The 22,815-nt window shown below is 42.1% G+C and overlaps 1 protein-coding gene across 2 annotated transcripts in view; it reads right to left on the reverse strand.

Annotated features, from left to right (window-relative positions):
* Nucleotides 1–14,894, reverse strand: part of PPP2R2B (protein phosphatase 2 regulatory subunit Bbeta) — a 487,122-nt gene extending 472,228 nt beyond the window's left edge. The window contains exons 1-2 of one of the 2 annotated variants that reach the window (XM_051843263.2): nt 14,744–14,894; nt 14,550–14,627 (exon numbers count right to left, since the gene is read on the reverse strand). In XM_051843263.2, the coding sequence (XP_051699223.1) occupies nt 14,550–14,627; nt 14,744–14,834 (169 nt within the window). In that variant the 5' untranslated portion in view covers nt 14,835–14,894. The remainder of the gene's footprint in view (nt 1–14,549; nt 14,628–14,743) is intronic. The other variant, XM_051843261.2, reaches the window with a different exon arrangement.
* Between the last annotated feature and the right edge of the window lie 7,921 nt (nt 14,895–22,815).

Here is a 22,815-nt window from a genome sequence, read left to right on the forward strand (position 1 = left end):
CATACATACTAAAAAGTAAAGTGGAAAGTAAAAAAGCCCTCCCAGAACAGGAGTCTAATATGGCGTGTTTCATGCCATCTCTCATAACCATATGTTTTATATTCCTTATAGCACATATTGGCATCTGAAAGGATCCTGTGTCTTTGGAAGCTTTTGTTAGCTATCGCCTACCTCTCTCACTGGAGTTGGAGCTCCATTAACTCCGGAGACCTTGGCTGCTTTAGTGATGTTGTGTTCCCCACACCCACTGCCCAATACATATTTACAAAGAGAGGAATGAACTTCAACATTCTTATCTCTCACTATACTGGAATAAAGCTATTTTCCCTGTCTTGCTCGCTCTCTTCAGAACTACCACTGATTGAAAATAGGCATGCTGAAGAAAAAGGCATAATGCTTACTTGAAACTTTTAGCACAAAACCAGGAACCATTCCACGGAGTCCATGTGCTTAATTATTCATCCTTGGCTTTCAAATTCCATGAACAAATAACATATACAATCAGTAGGATGATGCTGAGCCTGCTTAATTAGTAGCATAAAAAGGGCAAATACTCTCATTACATACCCAAGACCAAATCAGCCTAGAGAAGCTTGGCATTTGGATTTGTTTGAACCAAATGTCCTACAAAGAATAAACCCACGCCCCACCCACTTCCTTTGCCCAGGCTCGCAATAAACCCGGGTAAGCCTCATCATCTTCTTCCTCCTGTGGTTGATACTAGTACTAGGTGACTTAGGATTGCACCCTATTCCTTTCTGCAAAGCCCAGGATTGTGGTGATATTCTCCACTCAAGGATGATGATCCTGTACCAAACTCAGATAAAAGATCATTGGTGTGGTCCAGTTAGGCGAACCCCAGTCTCCTTGCCAATGACTGTTTTAAAAGGAGGCATGTGACTCAAACTATGACCAAGCAGACATCAAAATAAATATGCTATGGACATCATAGGAAAAAGATTGCTGCTTTCAAAAAAATAAGAATGTTCTTTTGCTAAATATTGTTGGGTCTATTTGAGTGTGATACACAGAATTACTATTATTGTCTTGGGACAAAACTAATACTTGAAGGGCAGCTGGGCTAGATGAGGGGTAGATCTGAGTTCTCCAGCCCATGTTTCAAGTAGGAAATGTATCAGCTCTGGGGAATCCTGACCTCAGGACTGACCTCAGGGTGAAACACTAGATCAGACAATGACCTCTTCACTGGGCTCCCTCACTGCCTGCTACTGAACTGCTGCTGGACAGCACATTTCACAGCTGGTGGCTAAGGATCTCATGCAGGCAGAAGCCCAAGACTCCACAGTGGCGTGTGACGTCCTCCTCTTAAAACTGTCTGCCATCCTCTCTGTTTACATCTTTCACAGTGCTCACGCCACTGCAGCCAGACCAGCCCTTGTAGGGGGAGCACACCTAACCCCAGGGCGCAGCCACTGGCACTTCCCTCCACCTGGAACTCTTCCCCTGGACAGCCGCACGACCTGGCCTCCTGCCTTCTTCAGATCATTACTTAAAAGTCATATTTTTCATAAAGTTTTGACCATCCTATTTAAAAGAGCACTCCCTACCTGTGTACCTCCTTTTGATTAGTTTTATCCATTGAACTCCTTTTGATTAGTTTGTATCTATTGCCTATCAGCCCCACAACTGAATGTTTGTAAAAAGGTTTACTTATTTATCTGAAAGACAGATGACAGAGGTAGAGGAAAAGACAGAGAGAGAGAGAGAGAGAGAGAGAAAGAGAGAGAGAGATTGATTTGAGGTTTTCCATCTATGGCTTCACTCCCAAAATGGCCACAAAGGCTAGAGCTGGGCCAGGCAGAAGTCAGGAGCCTGGAACTCCATCTGAGTCTCCCACATGGGTGGCAGGGGCCAAAGCACGTGAGCCCTCTGCTGCTGCTTCCCAGGTGCATTAGCGGGGAGCGGGATTGGAAGCAGCACCGCTGGGACTCCAACGGGCTCTCTGATATGTGATGTCAGCATTGTAGACAGTGGCTTAGCGAGCTGTGCCACAGCTGACTCTGATGCCTTGAACTTGGAGTGCACTTTAGTTGCTTGGTAGATATTTGAAGAAGTAAGGAAGGGATAATATTTCTCTTCCTGCCCCAGATATTGTGATAGGAGTTTTCTGTTGCAGCTAAAGAATCTTGAATGATGAGTTTCCCTTGAGCTGCCTGCCTTGCATTTAGCACTTGGTGTTTTCAAGACAGTCAGCCGTGTCTTACGCTCAGTATCAGTGCCTACAGAACAGAGGCTCCTGCATGAGAGCTGTCACTCCCCATGGTAAGAAGCGAATGATAAGCAGTAGAAAAATCACTACTGTAGGATTCAAGAATTTGCTTTTTGATTTCTATCAGACCTTTGAAATTTACAACTTATTTCTTTTTTTAAAAAAAGATTTATTTATATTTTACTTGAAATGTACAGTTACAGAGAGAAAAAGAGCTTCCATCTGCTGGTTCACTACCCAAGGGTCACAACAGTCAGGGCTGGGCCAGGCTGAAGCTGGGAGCCCAGAGCTTCTTCCAGGCCTCCCAGGTGGGCCATCTTCCACTGCTTTCCCAGGAGCACTAGCAGGGAGCTGGATTGAAAGTACTGCAGCCAAGTCTCAAACTGGTGCCCATTTGGGATTCCAGCATCCCGGGTGGCAGCTCTACCCGCTACACCACGGTGCCAGCCCCCTCTATCTGTCTGGATTTCCTCATCTCTGTGAAGAATATCATGTCTTCTATCTATAACAACTATGCTACCTCCTGTGTACCTATTACACAGGATCATAATATCTACTGCAGTTATTTTCCATGGGCAATAAGAAACAAATGACTCGTATGTGTTAAAAGTATTAAAGTGCTATGTACCTGTAATGAACAATTTTATTCTCCTAAATACTCATTATGGTTATATTAATGGCAATACTGGTTTTGTTTGCTTTATGGATGTTTGCAAGTTACTGAAAGCTATATCGCAGTTCATCCTTACTCAAAGGAGAAACATTCCAATAACCCCAGGGGGTGCTTGAAACCCAGGGCAGAATTGAACCTTATATATTCTATTTTTTCTTGTCAGAGTTAATGTGTCCTTCCATGTTAATGCCCTGGGGCCTCCATTGCATCGTTATGCTAGCACTTTGGGATCCTTATTAAGTATAATAGGGTTACTTGAACACAAGCAATATAATACAATACTATGGCACTCAATCTGTTAACAAAGACAGCTAGTAAGTAAGTAACTAGTCAGTAGCATATACAGTATGGATACACTGAACGAAGGGTTGATTCACATCTTGGCAGAATGGGGTAGGCAGCATATTATTTCATCATGCTACTTAGAAATCAGCTTGGAATTAAATTTGGGAAATTTTTCATTTAATATTTTTGGATCATAACTGACCACAGATAACTGAACCCATGGAGAACAAAACTGTGGTAAGGGGAAAACTTTTATATTCATTCAATAAATACCCACTGAGTCCCACATGGTGTCATGTTACTGTCCAGCAGTGTGCTGTCCCAGTGCTTCAGAACACCAATGCTGAGGTCAGATGAGTGCGTAACTGGAACTCATGGTAAACTTCCTTAGTCTTAATTCCCCCCACTGAAAAATGGGGTTAAGCTGGCACCAGCCTCGTACCTTACCATTATAGCACAGATGAAATGAGATAATATAGGGAACATCATTATTACCAAGTCTGGGTTGGTGGAGCCTGATGAAACAGAATTCTCATTATTATTACTCTACCCTTGCCAGACATTGTGCAGAGCTTTCAAACATCTTATTAACAAAGACTCTTTCTCTCAAGATAACCCAGGGAGCACAAGTAATTAGCCCAAGGGAATAGCAGCACCATGAATAAAACATGGGTCTGTGCGCCTAAAATCCTGGCAATTTCCCATTCCTTCCTTGGGTCTCGGATAGGCTACGCATGGCTCTAGCAAGCCTTCCCTGCTCTCTTTCCTCTCCCACTGCAGGTTGTGCTTCTTACTGTTTTTTTCTAGCACTGGCCACATTCACATTGCATTATAATTGAAAACCACTCATTGATATTTTTAGGAGAGTATAAACTGCTTAAAGAAGAGGAGTAACAGCTCCTGTCTATGATTATGACCTCTGAGCTGCTGTGGTGGCAGAGTGGGCTGAACCGTTGTTTGTGATGCCAGCACCCCATGTAGGAGTGCTGGGTCGAGTCCCGGCTCCTCTGCTTCTAAACCAGCTCCCTGCTAATGCACCTGGGAAGAGAGTAAATGATGGCCCATGTACTTGGGTGCCTGCCACCTGTGCAGGAGACCACGACAGAATTCCTAGCTCCGGGCTTCTGCCTGACCCAACCCTAGCTGTGTGGCCATCTGGGGAGTGAACCAGCAGAAGGATGATCATTCTGTCTCTCCTTCTCTTTCACTCACTCTGCCTTTCAAATGTATGAATAAAAAAATCCTGGCTGGCGCTGCTGCTCAATAGGCTAATCCTCCACCTAGCCCCGCGGCCACACCGGGTTCTAGTCCCGGTCGGGGCACCGGATTCTTTCCCGGTTGCCCTTCTTCTAGGCCAGCTCTCTGCTGTGGCCCGGGGAGGCAGTGGAGGATGGCCCAAGTGCTTGGGCCCTGCACCCCCATGGGAGACCAGGATAAGCACCTGGCTCCTGCCTTCGAATCAGCTAGGTGCGCTGGCCTCAGCGCACCAGCCGTGGCAGCCACTGGAGGGTGAACCAACGGCAAAGGGAAGACCTTTCTCTCTGTCTCTCTCTCACTGTCCACTCTGCCTGTCAAAAAAAAAATCCTAAAACAAAAAGAAAACATGACTACAGCCCCATCACCCCACTCAGTGCCTAGCACGTACTAGACACTCTCATTTATTTGTTGACTAAACGCTTTTAAAGTGATTGGAATTAGGGAAGGAGTGAAGTGAACAACCACGGAGCACTTTATCTTTGTTGGCTTGGAAATATTTCATTACCTAATTGTGAAAGAGAACAGGATGTCTGGCTTCAGTGTGTATGGAGAAGCAGCTTCCCTTCCTCCACAGAGTCCACTTCTGGCCGGGCCACCTGCAGAGGACAGCAAGCCCTCTCACAGCAAGACGTCCTCCATCCCAGCAGAGAAAAATGCTTTTATTTCACAGCAACTCGTTCAGAAGCAGACCAGTTTTGCTGCCAGCAGCCTGCAGCCCCACACAAAGTAAGACTGCAAAGCAAATCCCTTTGTAGACAACTGGAAGCAAACAGGGCATTCCTGCTTCCTTTTGACACACAGAGGGGAGGTTTCCACTCCCTTCAGCCCTGGGACTGAGAGCTTGGTTACATAGTAACCTCATATTTATTGGCTTCTGGTTTCCTCTGAAAAGACTCAAAATACATTCAGATCTTCCGTCTACTCTGCTCTCAGTAACAGTCCCGTGATGCAAAGAAAGAATAGAATCTGGCAGTCCATTTGTTAGATCAGTCTAGGGTAAAATTATTTGGAAGGTCTCTGCAAGGTCTTTGGCTCCATCCAAGATCCTTTGAACCTGCAGGAGCAGAGCCTAGATATGTGCATTTTCACACGCTTCCCAAGTGATTTATATATGAGGTTTAAATACGATTCACTGGGAGCTGGTGTTGTGGCATAACTGGTTAAGCTGCTGTCTGCAATGCCAGCATCCCATATGGATGGCGGTTTGAGTCCCTGATGTTCCACTTCCAATCCAGCTCCCTGCTAATGTGCATGGGAAAGCAGTGGAAGATGGCTCAAGTCCTTGGGTCCCTGAACCCACATGGGAGACCTGGATGAAGCCCCTGGCTCCTGGCTTTGGCCTGGCTCAGTCCTGGCTGTTGCAGGCATTTGGGGAGTAAACCAGTGGATCAAAGATTTCTCCCTCTGCAACTCTGCCATTCAAATAAATAAATAAACCTTTAAATAAATAAATGTCATTCATCGACCTATCTAAAGTCAATAACTAGGTAACTCAACAGAGTATAAAGTTAGGAATAGAGGCTGGTGTTCTGGTACTGTGGGTTAAACCACTGCTTTAAAACACTGGTATCCCATATCAAGATGCCTATTTGACTCCAAGTTGCTCCTCTTCCAATTCAGTTCCCTGTCAATGCTCCTAAGAAAGTAGTAGAAAATGGACCAAGTGCTTGGGCCCCTACCACCCACAGGGGAGACCAGGATGGAGTTCTGGAGTCCTGGCTTTAGTCCGGACCAACTCCAATCAGCATGGCCATTTGGGGAATGAACCAGAGGATAGATCTCTTATTCTCTCTCTTTGTCATTCTGCCTTTCAAATAAATACAATAAATCTTTAATGTACAATAAGTCTTTTAAAATGTTAGGAATAATTTAATTACATATTGGTGCCTGATCAATCATGCTTGGAGCTGTTGTTTGAAGGAGCTCCTGTCCAGAGACCAGATCTCTTCTTCCTGAGATGAGAATTCTCACCTTAGCATCCACTTCACCATGTGTCCAGCAGTGGGAAGGGTAAGGCAAGGAAAGCTCCATTTTATATCTCTTACAGTAAAATAACTGGGGTGAATTTATCATCACCCTGTGCCATTTATAGTGCATAACATCTAAGAAATGATTTGTTGATCGCTGACTTCTTTCTATAAAATAGGGATGAGGTCACAAGTCTTCATACTGTTTTGAGATAACCACATCAGTATTTCTCATTTTAGGTGACAGCAAAGAGCCCAAACCACTACAGAAAAGCTGAAAAATCCCTTTCACTGTCCTCAGATGTCAGTGCAAAGATGCGACATTCTGCAAATGCTGTAGCTGGCGAGTCCTCTTTGCTAGGCAGTTGCTCGTCATCATCAGCTTTTACTTTAGGGTTTACAGAATGCAGCTCCCACTGACAGCCAAATTGATGTGTTTTTTTTTTTTTTTTTGTCTCATTGGAAATCTGAATCAATAGAATGTCTTATCCTTCATTCTACAAGAATGATCTTTTCAGAGAGGGGACAGAAAAAAAAAAGACTATATTCATATAGAAGAACAATTATTATTATCACAATTATTTCCAATAAATAAGATGAAATGACCTATATTGATAGACATCAACGATTTACAGAATGAGAAACAAACAAAAACATAGAATTACAGAACCAGAAAAAAATGATCACATGCTCTCCATAGCTAGGAAGAAAACCAGGAGCCTTCAGATAATGACTTTTTCCCATGCACACGTGCTAAATCTTTTTCCCATACTAAATCTCGGGACATTTTCTGATGTCCAGAATGGTCCATTTCTAGCATGAAAGTTCCCTGTAATGTTGAAATCATGTAAAGGCTTCATGAGATGAAATCATCTATGATAGGAAATATGCACAATAGGCAAGTCAAATCAAAGGATTACACAGAATCAGAACCAGTGTCCTTCATTGTGGAGGTGACTTCTAAAAACCAGGGAAACCAGGATTTGAAGGCTTCCTAGCCACCAGCAGTGTCTCAGGCCACCAAAAAAAATCGTTCATTGATGGCATGTCAACATGGTCTGCTTGAGTTACAGAATCTCATCTAGTTGCATGGATTTAAGTGTTGATGCCTGCCCAATTTCTACCTCCACCTCAGATTGTTTTTCTGAGACACTCAGACATAAAACTCACACACACACACACACACACACAACTCCCTGCTTGGTATTTCTATCTGGGTACAGAATAACAACTTCACACTGAATATGTTCAAAAGGAAGCTCACGATTTTTTCTCCCCAAACGCACTTCTTTCCCAGGGTCCCCAGTGACAGTATATGGTGCCCATCAACCATCCAAGTATCCAAGGCCAAACATGGGAGCTACCTTAATTCCTCACTTTAACATCTCTCCTACAAAATTTATCCAGAGCCCGTTCCCATCTCTTCATCTGCACCTTCTCCATCCTCATAAAGCCACATCGTCTCTTATCAGAATTCCTTTCAGAACTTACTTGAACAGAGTACATTTAATCTTCAAACTCCTTCGGTGAGAAGGAGTCCCTCTGTTCTCAAAATAAAATCCAGGCTCTGTAAAGGCCTTCAAAGGCCTTATCAGTTTAGCCATTTCCCACCTCTCCATCTCCTTTCAGACCACATGGCTTTCTCTCACGTGACTCAAGCCAATCTGGATTCTTCCACATGCTTGTGTGTGTGTGTGTGTGTGTGTTTGCACATGTGTGTGCATGTCTATGTGTGTGTGGCATTGGGCCTGTGCATACGCTCTTTTTGTATTACTGACAATGGCCATGGAACCATTATGCTGGCACATTCCTATGTCTCAGGGCAGGGCTCAGGTCCTACCTCATCAAAGACACCCACCAGGAATTCTCATGCCCCTCTCTTTCGGTCTATTCCAAAATCCTTAAAACCTCAAAGATCCTAAGTTTCTCTGCTTTTTAAAATTATATAACTCATTTTAAAGCACAATTTTTTACTTGCACATAATATGTCTTACTCCCCTGGTGCAGTGCCTGGCACACAGCGGCTGTTTGATAAATATCTATTGAGCTTTCGAAGGAGTGAATTAAACTGGAGTTCATTAGTGAATTAGAGAAGAACTCCTTCCACACCAGTAAATCAATTTTATCCCATGGTCTGAAAGGAGCTGACATGACTTCAGTTGTATCTGCAAGGCACAGCAACACCCACTAGCATCACAGAGAGCACTAGACACAGGGCATCCTTCACTGTCAGTCAAGCCCCTCGCTTCCTGGGTCCTTCCTAGCTTCGGAGCTGAGCCCTGGACCAGGGACTCTGTGCAGCAGAACAGATCCAGTCCTCCTTCTGAGCTTCCAAACTTCAGGACTTTGGCACAAACTGTTCCTCCATGTTAGCTTGCCCCCTCTTCATGTCTCATGATTTTTATTTCTTGAAACCCTCTGAGGCACTTGAATGGTTAAAGAAGAATCTATTAAATGGACACTGCAAAACCAATTTTTAAACGTTTCAAGTTCTAGAATTTTGAAAATAGTCCTTGTGATATATTGCTAGTGGATTTTAAAATCACTAGCGTTCATCTGAAAAACCACTGATGCTTCACATTTTATTAATCTTAACACATGCCTAGATAAACCTTGACCAAGAAATTCTATTTGTGAGAGTGTATCCCAATTATTGAACCAGGATAGTTCATAATTATTGAACATTTTGTGTTTTATTGTTTAAAATATCTAATTATATTACTGCAACACTTCTTCAGATGGGTTTTATCATCCCAACTTTTATCACATAGGAAACTGAAATATGAAAAAGCTGAGGTAAATTGCTCCACGCCAACAAGTGGTAAAGCCAAATTTGAATCAACTGTCTTAACTGTGAAACCTATACTCTTAATCACTCTATTACACAGCTTTTCCAGGGTAAGTGCCATGATTTAGTATTAAATATTCATAATAATGTTATCATTATTCCATAATATGCAAGGTAATCACTATACATTGTTCAATAAGAATATCAGTTTAAAAAACTATTTTCATTGTGACTCTACTTTGGCAAAAAGAATTTTTAAAAAGTGTTGATTTTGTTTGGTATAAACTAGCCAGTCCCTTGTACAGCACTTGGCACGTGGTACTTATTTGTTGACAGAATCAACTGATGAACATATATGCATCGTCAAGAGTTTAGAGAAACATCACGAGCTTTTAGCAGTATGATCTCTGCGTTGCAGGATTATGAATGAACTTCACTTTTGTTATTTGTTTTATTCATATCTTAAATTTTCTAACTGGTATCCTGTTTTAGTAATCAGAAAAGTAAAGAAATAAACACTCTATTTGTAAAAATTATGCAGGGTCTATTAAAAGTGCCTTCATAGGAAAAAGTACCCATTATGTCTACTATCTTTGCCCTCCCAAATGTGTGAGGTTTCCATTTTTGTACTCAAAGCACTCTTGCATTCTGCCTGTTGACATAATGCCTTGCATTCTATTGATATAACTGCCTTGCATTATGCACATTGATATAATGCTTTATCCTTCTTCTGTATCTTCATTTGTTCATTTTATGAGAGCATCGACTGTTAACAACATTTTCATTTTTTGGAACAGTGCCCTGGATAGAGTAAGAGCTCATTAAAGGTTTATTGTTGAACACATCCTATTGCTTACTTGAAGTCCTACTGAGTAATTTGGAATGTGAAAAATTCCAGACTACTGCTTGATACTCAAGCTGCATATTTAAGTAAATTAATAGTAACAGTACCATGTTGAGCTATATTCAAACTTGAAGCCAAAGGTAAACCTAGCGATACTAATCTTATCTTTAACTTTTTAATATTTTGCTTATCATAGATTCCTTTTTTACATTTTTTTTTTTTTTGTGAGAGCCAGAGACTGAAAGAGAGAGAAGGAGAGGAAGGAGAGGAAGGAGAGGAAGGAGAGGAAGGAGAGGAAGGAGAGGAAGGAAGGAAGGGAGGGAGGGAGGGAGGAAGAGAAAGTGCTCCTGTCTGCTGCTTCACTCCAAAATGCCCCAGCGGCTGAGGCTGGGCCAGGCCAGATCCAGAGGCCAGGAACACAGTCTACATCTCCCACATGTGAGGGAGGAACCCAATTACTTGAGCTATCACTGCATTTGTAGGAGGAAACTGGAGTCAAGAGCTAAAAAAAAAGGTAGCAAATCCAAGTACTACCATGTGGACACAGGCATCTTAGTCAATATCATAGCCACTAGGCTAAACATCTATTCCATCATGGATTTTTTTTTTTTTACAGTCATTTGGGTTTTAAAGATATTACATTAGAGACTGGCACTGTATAGAGGGTTAAGCAATAGCCTGCAACATTGGCATCCCATATGGGTACCAGTTCAAGTCCTGGTTGCTCCACTTCCAATCCAGTGGCCTCATAATATACCTGGGAAAGCAGTAGAAGATGATAAAAGTACTTAGGTCCTTGATATTTACCTGGGAGACCTGGATGGAGCTCCAAGCTTTTGGCTTTGACCTGGCCCAGCCCTGGCTATTGCAGCAGTTTGGGGAGTGAATCAATGGACGGAAGATCAATCTCTCCTCCCTCTGTGCATCCCATCTCTCTCTGTCTCTGTCTATAACTTTCAAATAAATCTTTAAAAAGCATTACATTAAAATATTTATCTTCATTTATTTTTGCTACCTCATTTTCTCAGTCTTGCTTCTTTATAACAAGAGTATTTCAACAGGTCCATAGGAAATGAACATCATAGAATAAAGTACACATGGATTTCAAATTATGCTTTGCATCAAAAGGAAATTATCTTTTAATTGCAGCTTTCCACAAAATTATTGGAATAATCTTATATAATAATAGCAGGTAATACAATTTCATCATCTTAGAACTAATATGTGTGTGAGTCTGGTACATATTATATACATATACATATACATATATATCATAAATACATGCATTTTTCATTTACCTAGCCTTTATAGTCATTGTAATAGGTAACTATACTATTTTCTCCATTTTGCAGATTAGAAAACTAAAGCACAGAAACATTGTAGGAATTTGGCCAATATCACCAGCTGGGAAGTAATAGAACTGAAAAGAAAAAAGCCATTGATAGTAACAAATAAAGTGAAAGAAAAAATTGAATAATTTCTGTTAACTGTGATCATGTAGGAAACCAATGTGACTAGGCTAGGCTAATTAAAAAAATAATTTTTAACTAATAGCATATGGAAGTCGTTCCTTAATTCATTCATCAAGCATTCTACTGCCAGTGGAGCAGTATCAATACAGTTGAAAAAAATGTCTAAGAGAGTTTGCCTGGTAATTCGGATGCTAATGGTTGTGTTAGTGTCCAGCAAAATTCTCCTTTCAAAAACATTCCTGCCTTCATTCACAGTTTTGCAGCCCATTTTCCTGAAAAATCAGAGATGTACTTTTGATGCTGACTCTATGCCCAATGGTCAGCCCAAGCAGGTAACTTATTTATTGTACAGTCAGCTTTTAAACCTGTCCTCTCTTCACTGACCTTTTGATGCTCATCTGAGGATGGGTGAAAAAGGTGGACTACTGGGCCTCAGTTCTTAAACACGGACTTGGAAGTCCCAAAGACTGGGTATGAAATCTAGTACTTGAGAATTATAATGGCCACCAGATAGTAAGTCCTCAGTCAGTAAGAGGTATAGTTAGACACTCAGAATCATCATCACAGAGCTAAGAAGTAAGTCCAGAGTCTGAGAATAGTGGGTAATCTGGAATAAATCATCCGGCCTGGCTGTCCTACAGGACAGTCTACCGCAGTAGAATCGTATACATGAGCTCATGAAAACGAATCATAGCACTCTGGCGCTGGACGCTCGACCTCAGTGGTTCTTGGGGCTGGGGGAATCTCTGTTACTTAAAAAGCATAATTTTGAATCACAGTCAAGATTTAAGACAACTGATTAATTTGAGCTTCAGTTTTCTTATGATTCATGAGGTTAGGAACTGGTAATTTTTCCTTCCTTCTTTTAAAAATAAATTTCAAAAAAATATCTGCAATGCCTAGCACACAGTTTCCATCAAAAACCTCAAAAAATAGTTTTTGGTTAGTTGGACATCAAATGAGTATAATAATTGTTATTCTGTCTTCAGAAGGAATTCAGAAGGATCTTTTGTAAAGTTCCATTTGAGAGTGCATATGAAAAATAACTAGAAGATGGCGGATAGGCATTTGGTGCAGTGGTTTGAATAAGACATAGATGTACCAAATGTAAAACAGTGGGTTATTAATAGAACTATTTACATGCATATTTACAAGCAATCTTTTTGTACATAAATTTTTTAGTTAGTTGGAAAAAGATTTGACATTAGATAAACATATTACTTAAATAGGGCTGAGGTGGTACCACATTATAGTAAAATGTATTAGAAAATTGATCTTCAGTGTGTATCAATTATAAAGCAGATGAAAACTTGAATGACAAATATCTCATAATTCCCTAGTAAAAAAGTCAGTGCAACCCATGCTACAAAATGAAAGTGAGAAAGCCACAGAGATAAAGCAGAATAATGTTCTAGGCCTTAGGGTAATGAACTTAGGGGAAAAAAAAAAAAGACAATTCTGGAACTGAAATAAATCTTCAGTGAAGAGTCTTGATTGTTGAGCTAGGAGTTCTCTAAACTTTTCTATTTTTTTTTTAATGACATTTTGAAAGCCCTTGGTATCCAACAGCATTTACATTGTCAATCGGTTGTCAATGATATTCTCCAAGACTTTAATGCTAAAGATTTTCATGATCCTGGTTCATACTGGGAACTCAATTCACTGATATACTAAACATCAAACTAAAGTAAACTATAATACCTGTATAAAAAAAATGCTACATTTTTGCAGTATGTATTTCCAAGGCTAAGACTTTTTCCCCTCAAGAAAAAGTAGGATTAGAGCTCTAGAGCACATGGTTTCAAGTCCTGGCTCTGCTCCCAATTCCAGCTTCCTGCTAATGAGCACCACAGGAGGCAGCCCTGATGGCTCAAGTAGCTGGGGGCCCTGACATCCATCTGGGAGACCCAGAGTGAGCTCCAAGCTCCTAGCTTTAGTCTTTCATCGCCTTGCTTGTTGAGGAGATTTGGGAATAGACCAGTGGATAGAAGATCAATTTGTCTCTCTGCCTCCTTTTAAGTAAAAAATAAATAAATAAAATAAAATAAGCTATATTGAAGTATAAGTTCATAGATTTATCAATTTCTTTTAATATGTATTTCCTCTGCTGTTATATGGTTTGATGTTAGGATATCCATGATTAGAATTATAGCAAGACTTCAAATCAACTACCTCCTTGAAATTACTCAGATTAATTTGTACTCAAATTATTTTTAGAATCAAAATGGTGCAGAATGACCCAAAGCTCACATGTGTTTATGTATGTTAGTTTCCATATTCAGGTTCAACTCTGTCCACTCCTCATCTGGTGAGTGAGGTTTAAGCCTGTATTATGCCACATCTGGAATCTATACCAATGCAGTGAAATCTATTTCAGGCGAACCTACTGAATTGTACTGAGACAGCCAAACCTTGATTTAAAACACTCAGAAGTGCTATTTTGGTTCTTTTCAATTGCCTATTTATCAGCTGCTTTGAAATGCAGATACCACTGGGGAGTGTCACAGAGGTCTCCCAGCCCAGGCTCTTAAGGAAAGAAAAGGAAGAGAATGAAAAACAATTCTTCAGCCACAAGAAAGGTAAAGCATTATCCTCTGTAAAGAGCCCTGGACTAGGAAAATCTTCCGAAAGGCAGTAAAGGCAGTAAATACCCTGACATTGGGACTCAGTGTGCCTAAGTCCTACAACGATAACCAGTGACCCTTAACCTGGAGGGAAGGATAAGTTCAACAGCTGGCAGTCTTCAAATGTGTGGACTCAGAATTCCACGGAGCTCACAGGCGATCCCGGCCCCAGGCTTGCCTAGGTCACCTTCTGTCTCTGCAACCCTATTTCATTTAGAGTTCCTCTCAGTGCCACCTCAGTGATGGCATTTAAATAAACTTGAGCAGAACCAAAAGGCAGAACCCATTTCCACTCCAGAACGCTCTTCTCCAGTGTGGGGGACTCCCATTCACAGAAGCACACATGGGATCTGAAACCAGCACAAACCCCCAAAGAGGCAAGGGAATGGTCTGGGGATCTCCCGCCTACCTTCTGTGGTTCCAATCTCGATGGTGCCTTTCACTTGGCTGTAGCACCATAGTGTGTCCTGGGTGAGTGTCCCAACTCCTGCAAGTGACACAAGGAGACACTTGAGGTTAGGTGAGAACTCCCAGTTGCTCTTAAAAGGTCAACAAGAAAGAAATCCACAGGGGAATCTGGGCATTTCTAGGAGACTTGCACACCGGGTATCATCCTGGAGGTCGGGGAGAATGGTGAGCCGGCAAGTACCACGATGTGAATCACGGTCCTGTCTCGTCTCGTCCCTCTCACCATGCCAGGCTGGTCTGAACTTGAGCAATTGGAGTCTGTCCCTTCTCAGGCCCTGGCAGCATCCTAGAGGGGCCTGCAGTGGCACCCCGTGTGACCGGCCCTTTTCACGGGAATACTAATGCTTGTCATTGTTTTCTTCCATGCTAGTGGGGAAGAGAAAGAGGCAGTTTGTTATGGGGCTAGAGGAAAAGAAAGGCAACATTGCTTTTTCTTTTAAACTGGGTTTCACTGCCTGCAAGCTGTAACAGCCAGTAATGGGTCAGACACCCCCACGGCTTCCATCTCTCTAGTTCATTTCTTGACTGCTCGCCAGAGTCAGAGCCGGCTGCAGAGCAGGGGCAGGGAGAAAAACAGGTCTGGAGCTCAGGGTGGAGAGGGGCGGTTAGCACAAGACTGGGGGCTCTATTTTGTTCCATGGGGATTTCTTTTCCAAATTTTCAGATTCCAATTAGACATGTGATGGAACTGAATTTGCTGCCTTATCATGATGACTGGTTTCAACAAATGTATAAATCCAATCCTTATCTATCTAGATACACTAATATACATTAGAATACATTTACTAATATATGTATGCAAATAAAAGCTGGCCAGAGTGCCAGTTTCCTACTCAACAGTGTGAATGCTCCCTTAAATTCTAGTAGGTTCTAAATTTAAGAGGAGTATTTTATAGTCAAATTTTGGGAGAAGGTATGGATTGATGACTGATTAAATTCAGCAATAAAAAAAAACATGATATTTGTCAGGGACACATTTTCATTAAATTCTTATCTGGAGATCTTCATTCTTCAGTCATGTGAGAGTATTTCCCATGCATTTCTCACTGTTGCTGGCAGTGTATTTGACAGGGACAGTATAGGGTCATCAGTAAGAGCATATATGAGGGGTCTTCAAAAAGTTCATGAATGTGCATATTTTATTTTAAAAACTAAGTTCAATTTTTTTACACCAAAATAAACTGACCTTTTAATTCTATCTTTTCACAACTTTTTGAAGCACTCTCATTCTTTGCAGTTAACTTTATATAGTTTGGTTCTGACTTGGGGCAAGTTCTTAAACATAATGAGGTTTTGTCTCCTCATCTATAAATTGGCAATAATAATAATTTCTTGCGCATGTGCTGTGGATATTGAATGTGATTTAACACAGCCAAGCAACTTAGTAACAGATGATATTATCAACAACTATTTTTAAAATATTCAATAGTAAAAAATAGCACAAAGAAATATCTGCTGGAGCCAGCACTGTGGCACAGTGGGTTAAAGCCTTGGCCTGCAGTGCCGGCATCCCATATGGCTGCCAGTTTGAGTCCCAGCTGCTACACTTCAGATCCAGCTCTCTGCTATGGCCTGGGAAAGCAGTAGAAGATGGCCCAAGGGCTTGGGCCCCTGCACCATGTGGGAGACCAGGAAGAAGCTCCTGGCTCCCGGCTTCAGATAGGTGCAGTTCCGGCCATTGCAGCCAACTGGGGAGTGAACCATCAGATGGAAGACCTCTCTCTCTGTCTCTACCTCTCTCCATAACTCTTTCAAATAAAAATGAAATAAATTTTTTTAAAAAAGAGAAATATTTGCTGGGACACTTTCTGTCAGTTGCTAGGAAGTGGACACTGTGCTCAACACTGTGCACTGAGTATCCCCACTCTCGCACAAAGCTATCGGACAGTGTTACAGTCACTCCCATTTTACAGAGGAAGGAACTGACCTTGGGGAAGGCTTGGTCATTCCTCCGAGCTCATAAGTAGGACACGGAGGAGCTGGGATTTCAGTCCTGGTTGCCTGAATCCCAGTACTCCCAGTGTGCAGAGGTCAGCTGCCCACTCCACGACTGAGGCTACAGGTGTCCCGGATGAATGACCCAGCTCCTGAAAGTGACACGAGATTAGGTGAGGGCTCCCAGCTACCCTTAAAAGATCAACAGGAAAGAAATCACTGGGGTGAGGGGACACTTGTAAGAGTCTGTGGTCAGTTTAAGTCTGGGGCAGCTTGGAGGAGTCTGGCCTCGTGCGGGAGGACAATAGCTACTCAGCTCCAGCTGACAACTGCCATGCAGAATTTCAGCTCGGTGGCATCAGATCGGTTGACTTTCCTCCAAAGCAACCAGAAATCTGCAATACTATATATATAATCCAGATGCTTAAATAACCCATATCTTTAAACAGTGTCAATCTGTGCAAATTAGAGCATCCGTACGGCGTGGCACACACGGCATAGGGAAAACACCTATCATCTATAGGCTGACTGTGGTCTCTGTGCCACAGATGGCAAATCTCAGACTGGAATACTTGTGCCGGAAGACACCTTATATAATATAATACCTTGTTCATCCACACCATGCTACAGATCAGGAAGTGAGGTGGCAGGAGGGGGAAGGACTCAGAACACAGTGAAGATGCAGACTGAGGACACCAAGGCGACAGTTCCAATGCTTATACCAGATTTCCTTTTACCTCTCGTGGTCATGGTGTGGAGATCTCTCTCTCTCTCTCTCTCTCTCTCTCTCTCTGCATTTAACGAATGCTCTGTAGAAGAGTGTTTTTGATTGCTAAAGTGGATGATGAGGAGAATTAAGCCGACATAGTGAGAAAGGAAAATTTGTTTCTCTTAAATTACAGACCTTGACAGCTTCCCTAAACCCCAGTGCCAAATGACACTCCAGTTGCTATGGTAACAGTGTCAATACGCGACATTCTCTACCAGGAGGCTGGTGCAGATCCAGTGGCTAAACATCCTGGAAGATGCGCTTTTCCCCTAACCTACAGCTCACAGGCCTTGAGTCTCATCCAGGAGCTCGGCTCGTGGATGGCACACTCCTGTCTTCTTTCCACCGTGGTGCGATAGCTGGCTTCATCTTGGTCAGCCCTTGGCGCTCATTTGGTCCAATCACCTCTTTCAAACGCAGAGGACACAGAAGCCTGGCTCGGGGGCAGCGGGGGATGCCTGGCCACACAGTGAGTTAACAGCACAGTTGGAGCCTGCCCAGGGCTCTGATGTCCTGCACAGGGCCCTTTAGAATCCAGGCAGGCCTTTGTGCCGCCTCTTTCATGCCGACTCAGCTCAGTGAATACAATAAACAGAGGGCGTGACATGCAGCAAATAAAGCTCCTTATTGATTGGGAGGACACTGTAAAGAGTTATCGTGGGTTTGGTGCTAGCTGTGTGCTTCTCTTTGCAGAGAGGGAGGAAGGGAGGGAAAGAGAGAGCAAGTTTCACTGAGAGGAGTCATGTTTGAAATAGGTTATGCGATGGGCTGTAGATGCAGCTTCAACTGCATACATAGAAGGAGCCCACAGATGTGCAGTGCCCTGTGTGTTTCTAATGAGGATACTACCATAAGGTAACAGCAGGCTCTCAGTGTGACTGCATCGATTGCTAACGCGCCAGCCCTAGCTTAGAGTAGAAATCTTCCTATCTCAGACGCCAGATCCCTAAGAGGAGAGAATGCTAAAAACAAGGAGGGCTTTAAACTTCAGTATTAAACGAGGGACTTGTGTTTGTTACCTTCTACCTCAACACCCTGCGTAGTGCTCACTTTGAGCCACTGCCACTGTGTTTAACAGACAGGCTACCTCTATGCCCTCAACTTGCCAGGGAGCTTATAAAGAACAGAAACAAGCAGATGTCAGACTTGAAAAATCACAGGTCTGAATCAACCATTAGAGATGTTATAATAAAACCATTGCTGGATCCATTTGCTGGGTTGAATTCACTGGATGATTCCAGTTGACAATCAAACACATTGTTAATTGGCTATGCTGACCATCGCAGGAGCCCATCTGGTGAAAGGAAGAGGGAGGAGGTAGAAGGAAGTGGCTATGTTTGAATGATTGTTAAGTGGAATCAGTTAGGGATCTGTGGTGATTTGACAGATGAGTGGGAGGAAAGGAGTGAAGAACTCCTGGCCTCTTGGTGAGACAGTGGACTCCGTGGTCTCTTACTGCTCTCTTGATCCTGCATCCGAAGAATTTATCTACTGAACAAAGGAAGGAAGTTTTTACCCTCGAGAAGAAAAAATAATGCCACAAAATGCCTGTGGGAGACCTCACCCTAGTCTACAGATCAAAGAAAACAGAGGGTGATGTAACGTCCTCCAATGAGTTGATGGAAATATTCGTATGTTGGATACTGAGAACGTGAGAAAACAGCTGTCAATTCCTGCTCAGTGAATCCCAGCACGTCACTGAGAGTATGATTAAAAAGTAGCCTAGCTCAACGGGCATTCTGTTTTGTTCATCTTTTCTGTACAGTAATTATTTTGCAAGAGCTCTCTGCTATTTATTCTAAGTGTTTAGTAAATGGTTAACATAGCAGTTTATTCTATTTGTAAAGTTTTGGAGGTGTATCTGATTTATAATAAATGGGAGACAAAGTGTATAATTCGATAAATTTAAAATCTTTTATTTATTTATCTATTTGATGGGGAGGGGATACTCATCTAATGGTCCACTTTACTAGTCCAGCCTAGAAGCTGGGAACTCAATCCAGATCTCCTGTGTGGTGGCAAGGACCCAATACCTGCTATTTCCAAGGGTAGATGTCCGAGGGAAGCTGGAATCAGGAGTGGGGCTGGCCCTGAAACCCAGGTTTCAGGGATGTGGGTGTGGGTATGGTGGATTAACCACGGCACCCAATGGCTGCCCTTAATTTGATCAGTTTTGACATGTATATAAAATCACCTTGACTGCACCCCATGGGAGACCAGGAAAAGCACCTGGCTCCTGGCTCTTGCCATCGGATCAGCGCGGTGCGCCGGCCGCAGCGCGCTGGCCGCGGCGGCCATTGGAGGGTGAACCAACGGCAAAGGAAGACCTTTCTCTCTGTCTCTCTCTCTCACTGTCCACTCTGCCTGTCAAAAAAAAAAAAAAAATCACCTTGAAGCCATCACTCCAGTCCACAGACACGACAGACATAATCAGTACCCCAAAAGGCTTACTCCCCCCATTTTGCAATCTGTCGCAGGCCTTCCCTTTCCATGTGTCTCCTTGTCCCCAGCCTCAACCATCTCTGATTTTCTGTTACTAAATATCAACCTATATTTTTTATAATTTTGTATAAATGCATTTCTGTGGTATATGCACTTTATTTTCTTTTCCTGATTGGTTTTGCTGGATCTTCCCAAACAATAAAACTTTGCTTTTTCTGATTACCTCCATTGCTTTTCTGTTTTTTTTTTTTTTATCAAAATGGTGTCTCTCTGATCACTATTATTGCATTTATTCTGCTTGTGTTGGATTTCTCTTTGTTCTTCGGGTTCTTGAAGTGGAAGCTGCTAGTGCAATATTTTTTCTTGTAAGTTCTGTTTTAGTGGAACACAACAAATTTTGATATATTGGATTGTCGTTTTCCTCATCCAAAATAATTCCTCACTTCCTTTTTGATATTTTCTTTGATCGTTGACTCATTTAACAACATGTTATTTAGATCTGAAATCTTCAGGGGGATTTTCCAGAGAGCTTTCTCAAACTGATTTTCAATGTAATTACACTATTGCTGGAGAACATATTTTGATTTAAATCCTTTTAATTTCACTGAGACTTATTTTGTGCCCTATCTTGGTTAATATTCTGGATGCACTCAAAAGTCACACACATTCTGCTGTTGACTGTTACATAGATGCCAGTCAGGTCTAGTTGGCTAAGTATTATTGCTCAAATTCTTATGGATTTTTCTCTTCTACTGATTGTTGAACGATGGATATAATTATGAGATGTCTTTCCTTATCTTTGGTAATTGTCTTTGCTTTGAAATCCATTTTGAGGGAGTCAGCATTGTAACATAGTGGGTAAATCTACCCTGCAACTTGCTGACATCCCATATGGGTGCTGGTTCATGTCCTGGCTGTTCCACTTCTGATCCAGCTCCCTGCTAATGGCCTGGGAAAAGGAGCAGAGGATGGCCCAAGTGTTTGGGCACCTGCTAACCACATGGGAGAACTGCAAGAAACTCCTGGCTCCTGGCTTCAGTTTGGCCCAGCCATTGCCTTTGAGGCCATTTGGGGAGTAAAGCAGCAGATGGAAGATCTCTCTCTCCCTCTCTCTCTCTCTCAACTATGAATTTCAAATAAATAAATCTTTAAAAACATTCCAACATTTTTTGATACCTTTTTTCATCCTTTAACATTTAACCGATTTGTGTCTTTAAAGTGTGTTTCTTATAGGCAGTATATAATTGGATTTTGAAAATTCAGTCTGAAATGTAAATATTTATAATATTCATATTTATTGTGCTTTTTGCTATAGTCAGGCTTCAATCTATTCTCTTACTGTTTTTATTTGTGTCATCTATTTTTTGCTCTCTGGTTTCACTTTTTTTTTTTTTTTTTTTTTGACAGGCAGAGTGGACAGTAAGAGAGAGAGACAGAGAGAAAGGTCTTCCTTTGCCATTGGTTCACCCTCCAATGGCCGCCGCAGCCTGCGCACCGCACTGATCCGATAGCAGGAGCCAGGTACTTATCCTGGTCTCCCATGGGGTGCAGGACCCAAGCACTTGGGCCATCCTCCTCTGCACTCCCTGGCCACAGCAGAGAGCTGGCCTGGAAGAGGGGCAACCGGGACAGAATCTGGCACCCCGACCAGGACTAGAACCTGGTGTGCTGGCGCCGCAAGGCGGAGGATTAGCCTAGTGAGCTGCGGCACTGGCCACTTTTTAAACTTTTAGTTTACTGAGTACTTTCATGGCTTCCTTTCAACTACTTTCCAGAATATTGAGTAAGAATTCTTAGTTGTGCTGTATTAATGGCCACTATAGGATTTACAGTATGTATTTTTAAATTATCAGCCTTTTAGTGTTTTATATTACTTCACATATAGCACAGAACCTTCAAATAATATATTTACATTTCTTCCCTACAAATCTCTGTGATATTATTCTCATGTATTGTAATGTTCTAAACCCCATACTACAGGGTTTTACTTTGTTCAAATAGCCAATTGTCCCTTACAAGCATTTAAACAACACAAAAAAGCTTGCATATTCACCCATATGGTTACCATGTCTAGTGCCCTAAATGCCTTCCTGCTGATCCATATTTCCATCTGGTTGTGTACTACCTAAAGAACTCGCTGTCGCATTTGTTACAGTGCGGGTCTGCTGGATTTATATGCTTCCAGGTTCCACATATCTGAAAAAGTTTTCAAAATATATTTTCATAAGCTTTAGGATTCTAGGTTGACACAGGGCTACATTTCAGTACTTTAAAGATGTAACTCCATTGTTTAGAACAACAAATCTACTGTCATTTTATCTTCACTACACTTTTACTTTCTGATGTTTTAAAAATTGTGTCTATCGGTGGTTTTGGGAAGTTTACTATGTACATAAATTCATATATCTTCACCAAAAATGGAATTTTTCAGCCATTAATTCTTCAGGTTTTTTGTTTATTTTTGTTTTTACTGTCCACAATACTACTCTTAGGGAAACTCTAACTAAACATATATTAATCCACTTGACGCTGGCATCCCAAATCCCAGTGCTGGTTTGAGTCCCGGCTACTGTGCTTCTGATCCAGCTTCCTCCTAATGTGCCTGGGAAAGCAGCAATAGGTGGGGCCCTGCTACCCAGGTGGGAGACCCAGACTGAGTTCCAGACAACTGGCTTGGGCCTAGATCAGCCCTGGTCACTGTGACCATTTAGGAAATGAACCAGCTCATGGGAAATCAGCCTCTCATTCTTTCTCTGTCTTCCTGCCTTTCAACTATATGAATGAATGAATAAAAAAAGTCTTTAAAAATTTGTTTCCTGCCGCTCCCTTGCCCGCAAAGGAACGACACTGCTCGCAGCTTATTGGTCTTCAGCAGACTTTTAATAAGAAAATAACAGCGACAGAGAAAGAATGAAGGGAGGAGAGTGGAAAGAAAAGCCCCCTCCTTCCTCAGCACACAGCTTATATGCAAAATCCGGCCAATTGCAAGCGGGCTCAAGTCCATGCACGGAACACTCCAATCCGCTGCTTGATCATGCAGTGTGCACGCATCCTCGGGCCA

Source organism: Oryctolagus cuniculus, chromosome 6 (assembly GCF_964237555.1).
Source record: "Oryctolagus cuniculus chromosome 6, mOryCun1.1, whole genome shotgun sequence".
Taxonomy (NCBI): domain Eukaryota; kingdom Metazoa; phylum Chordata; class Mammalia; order Lagomorpha; family Leporidae; genus Oryctolagus; species Oryctolagus cuniculus.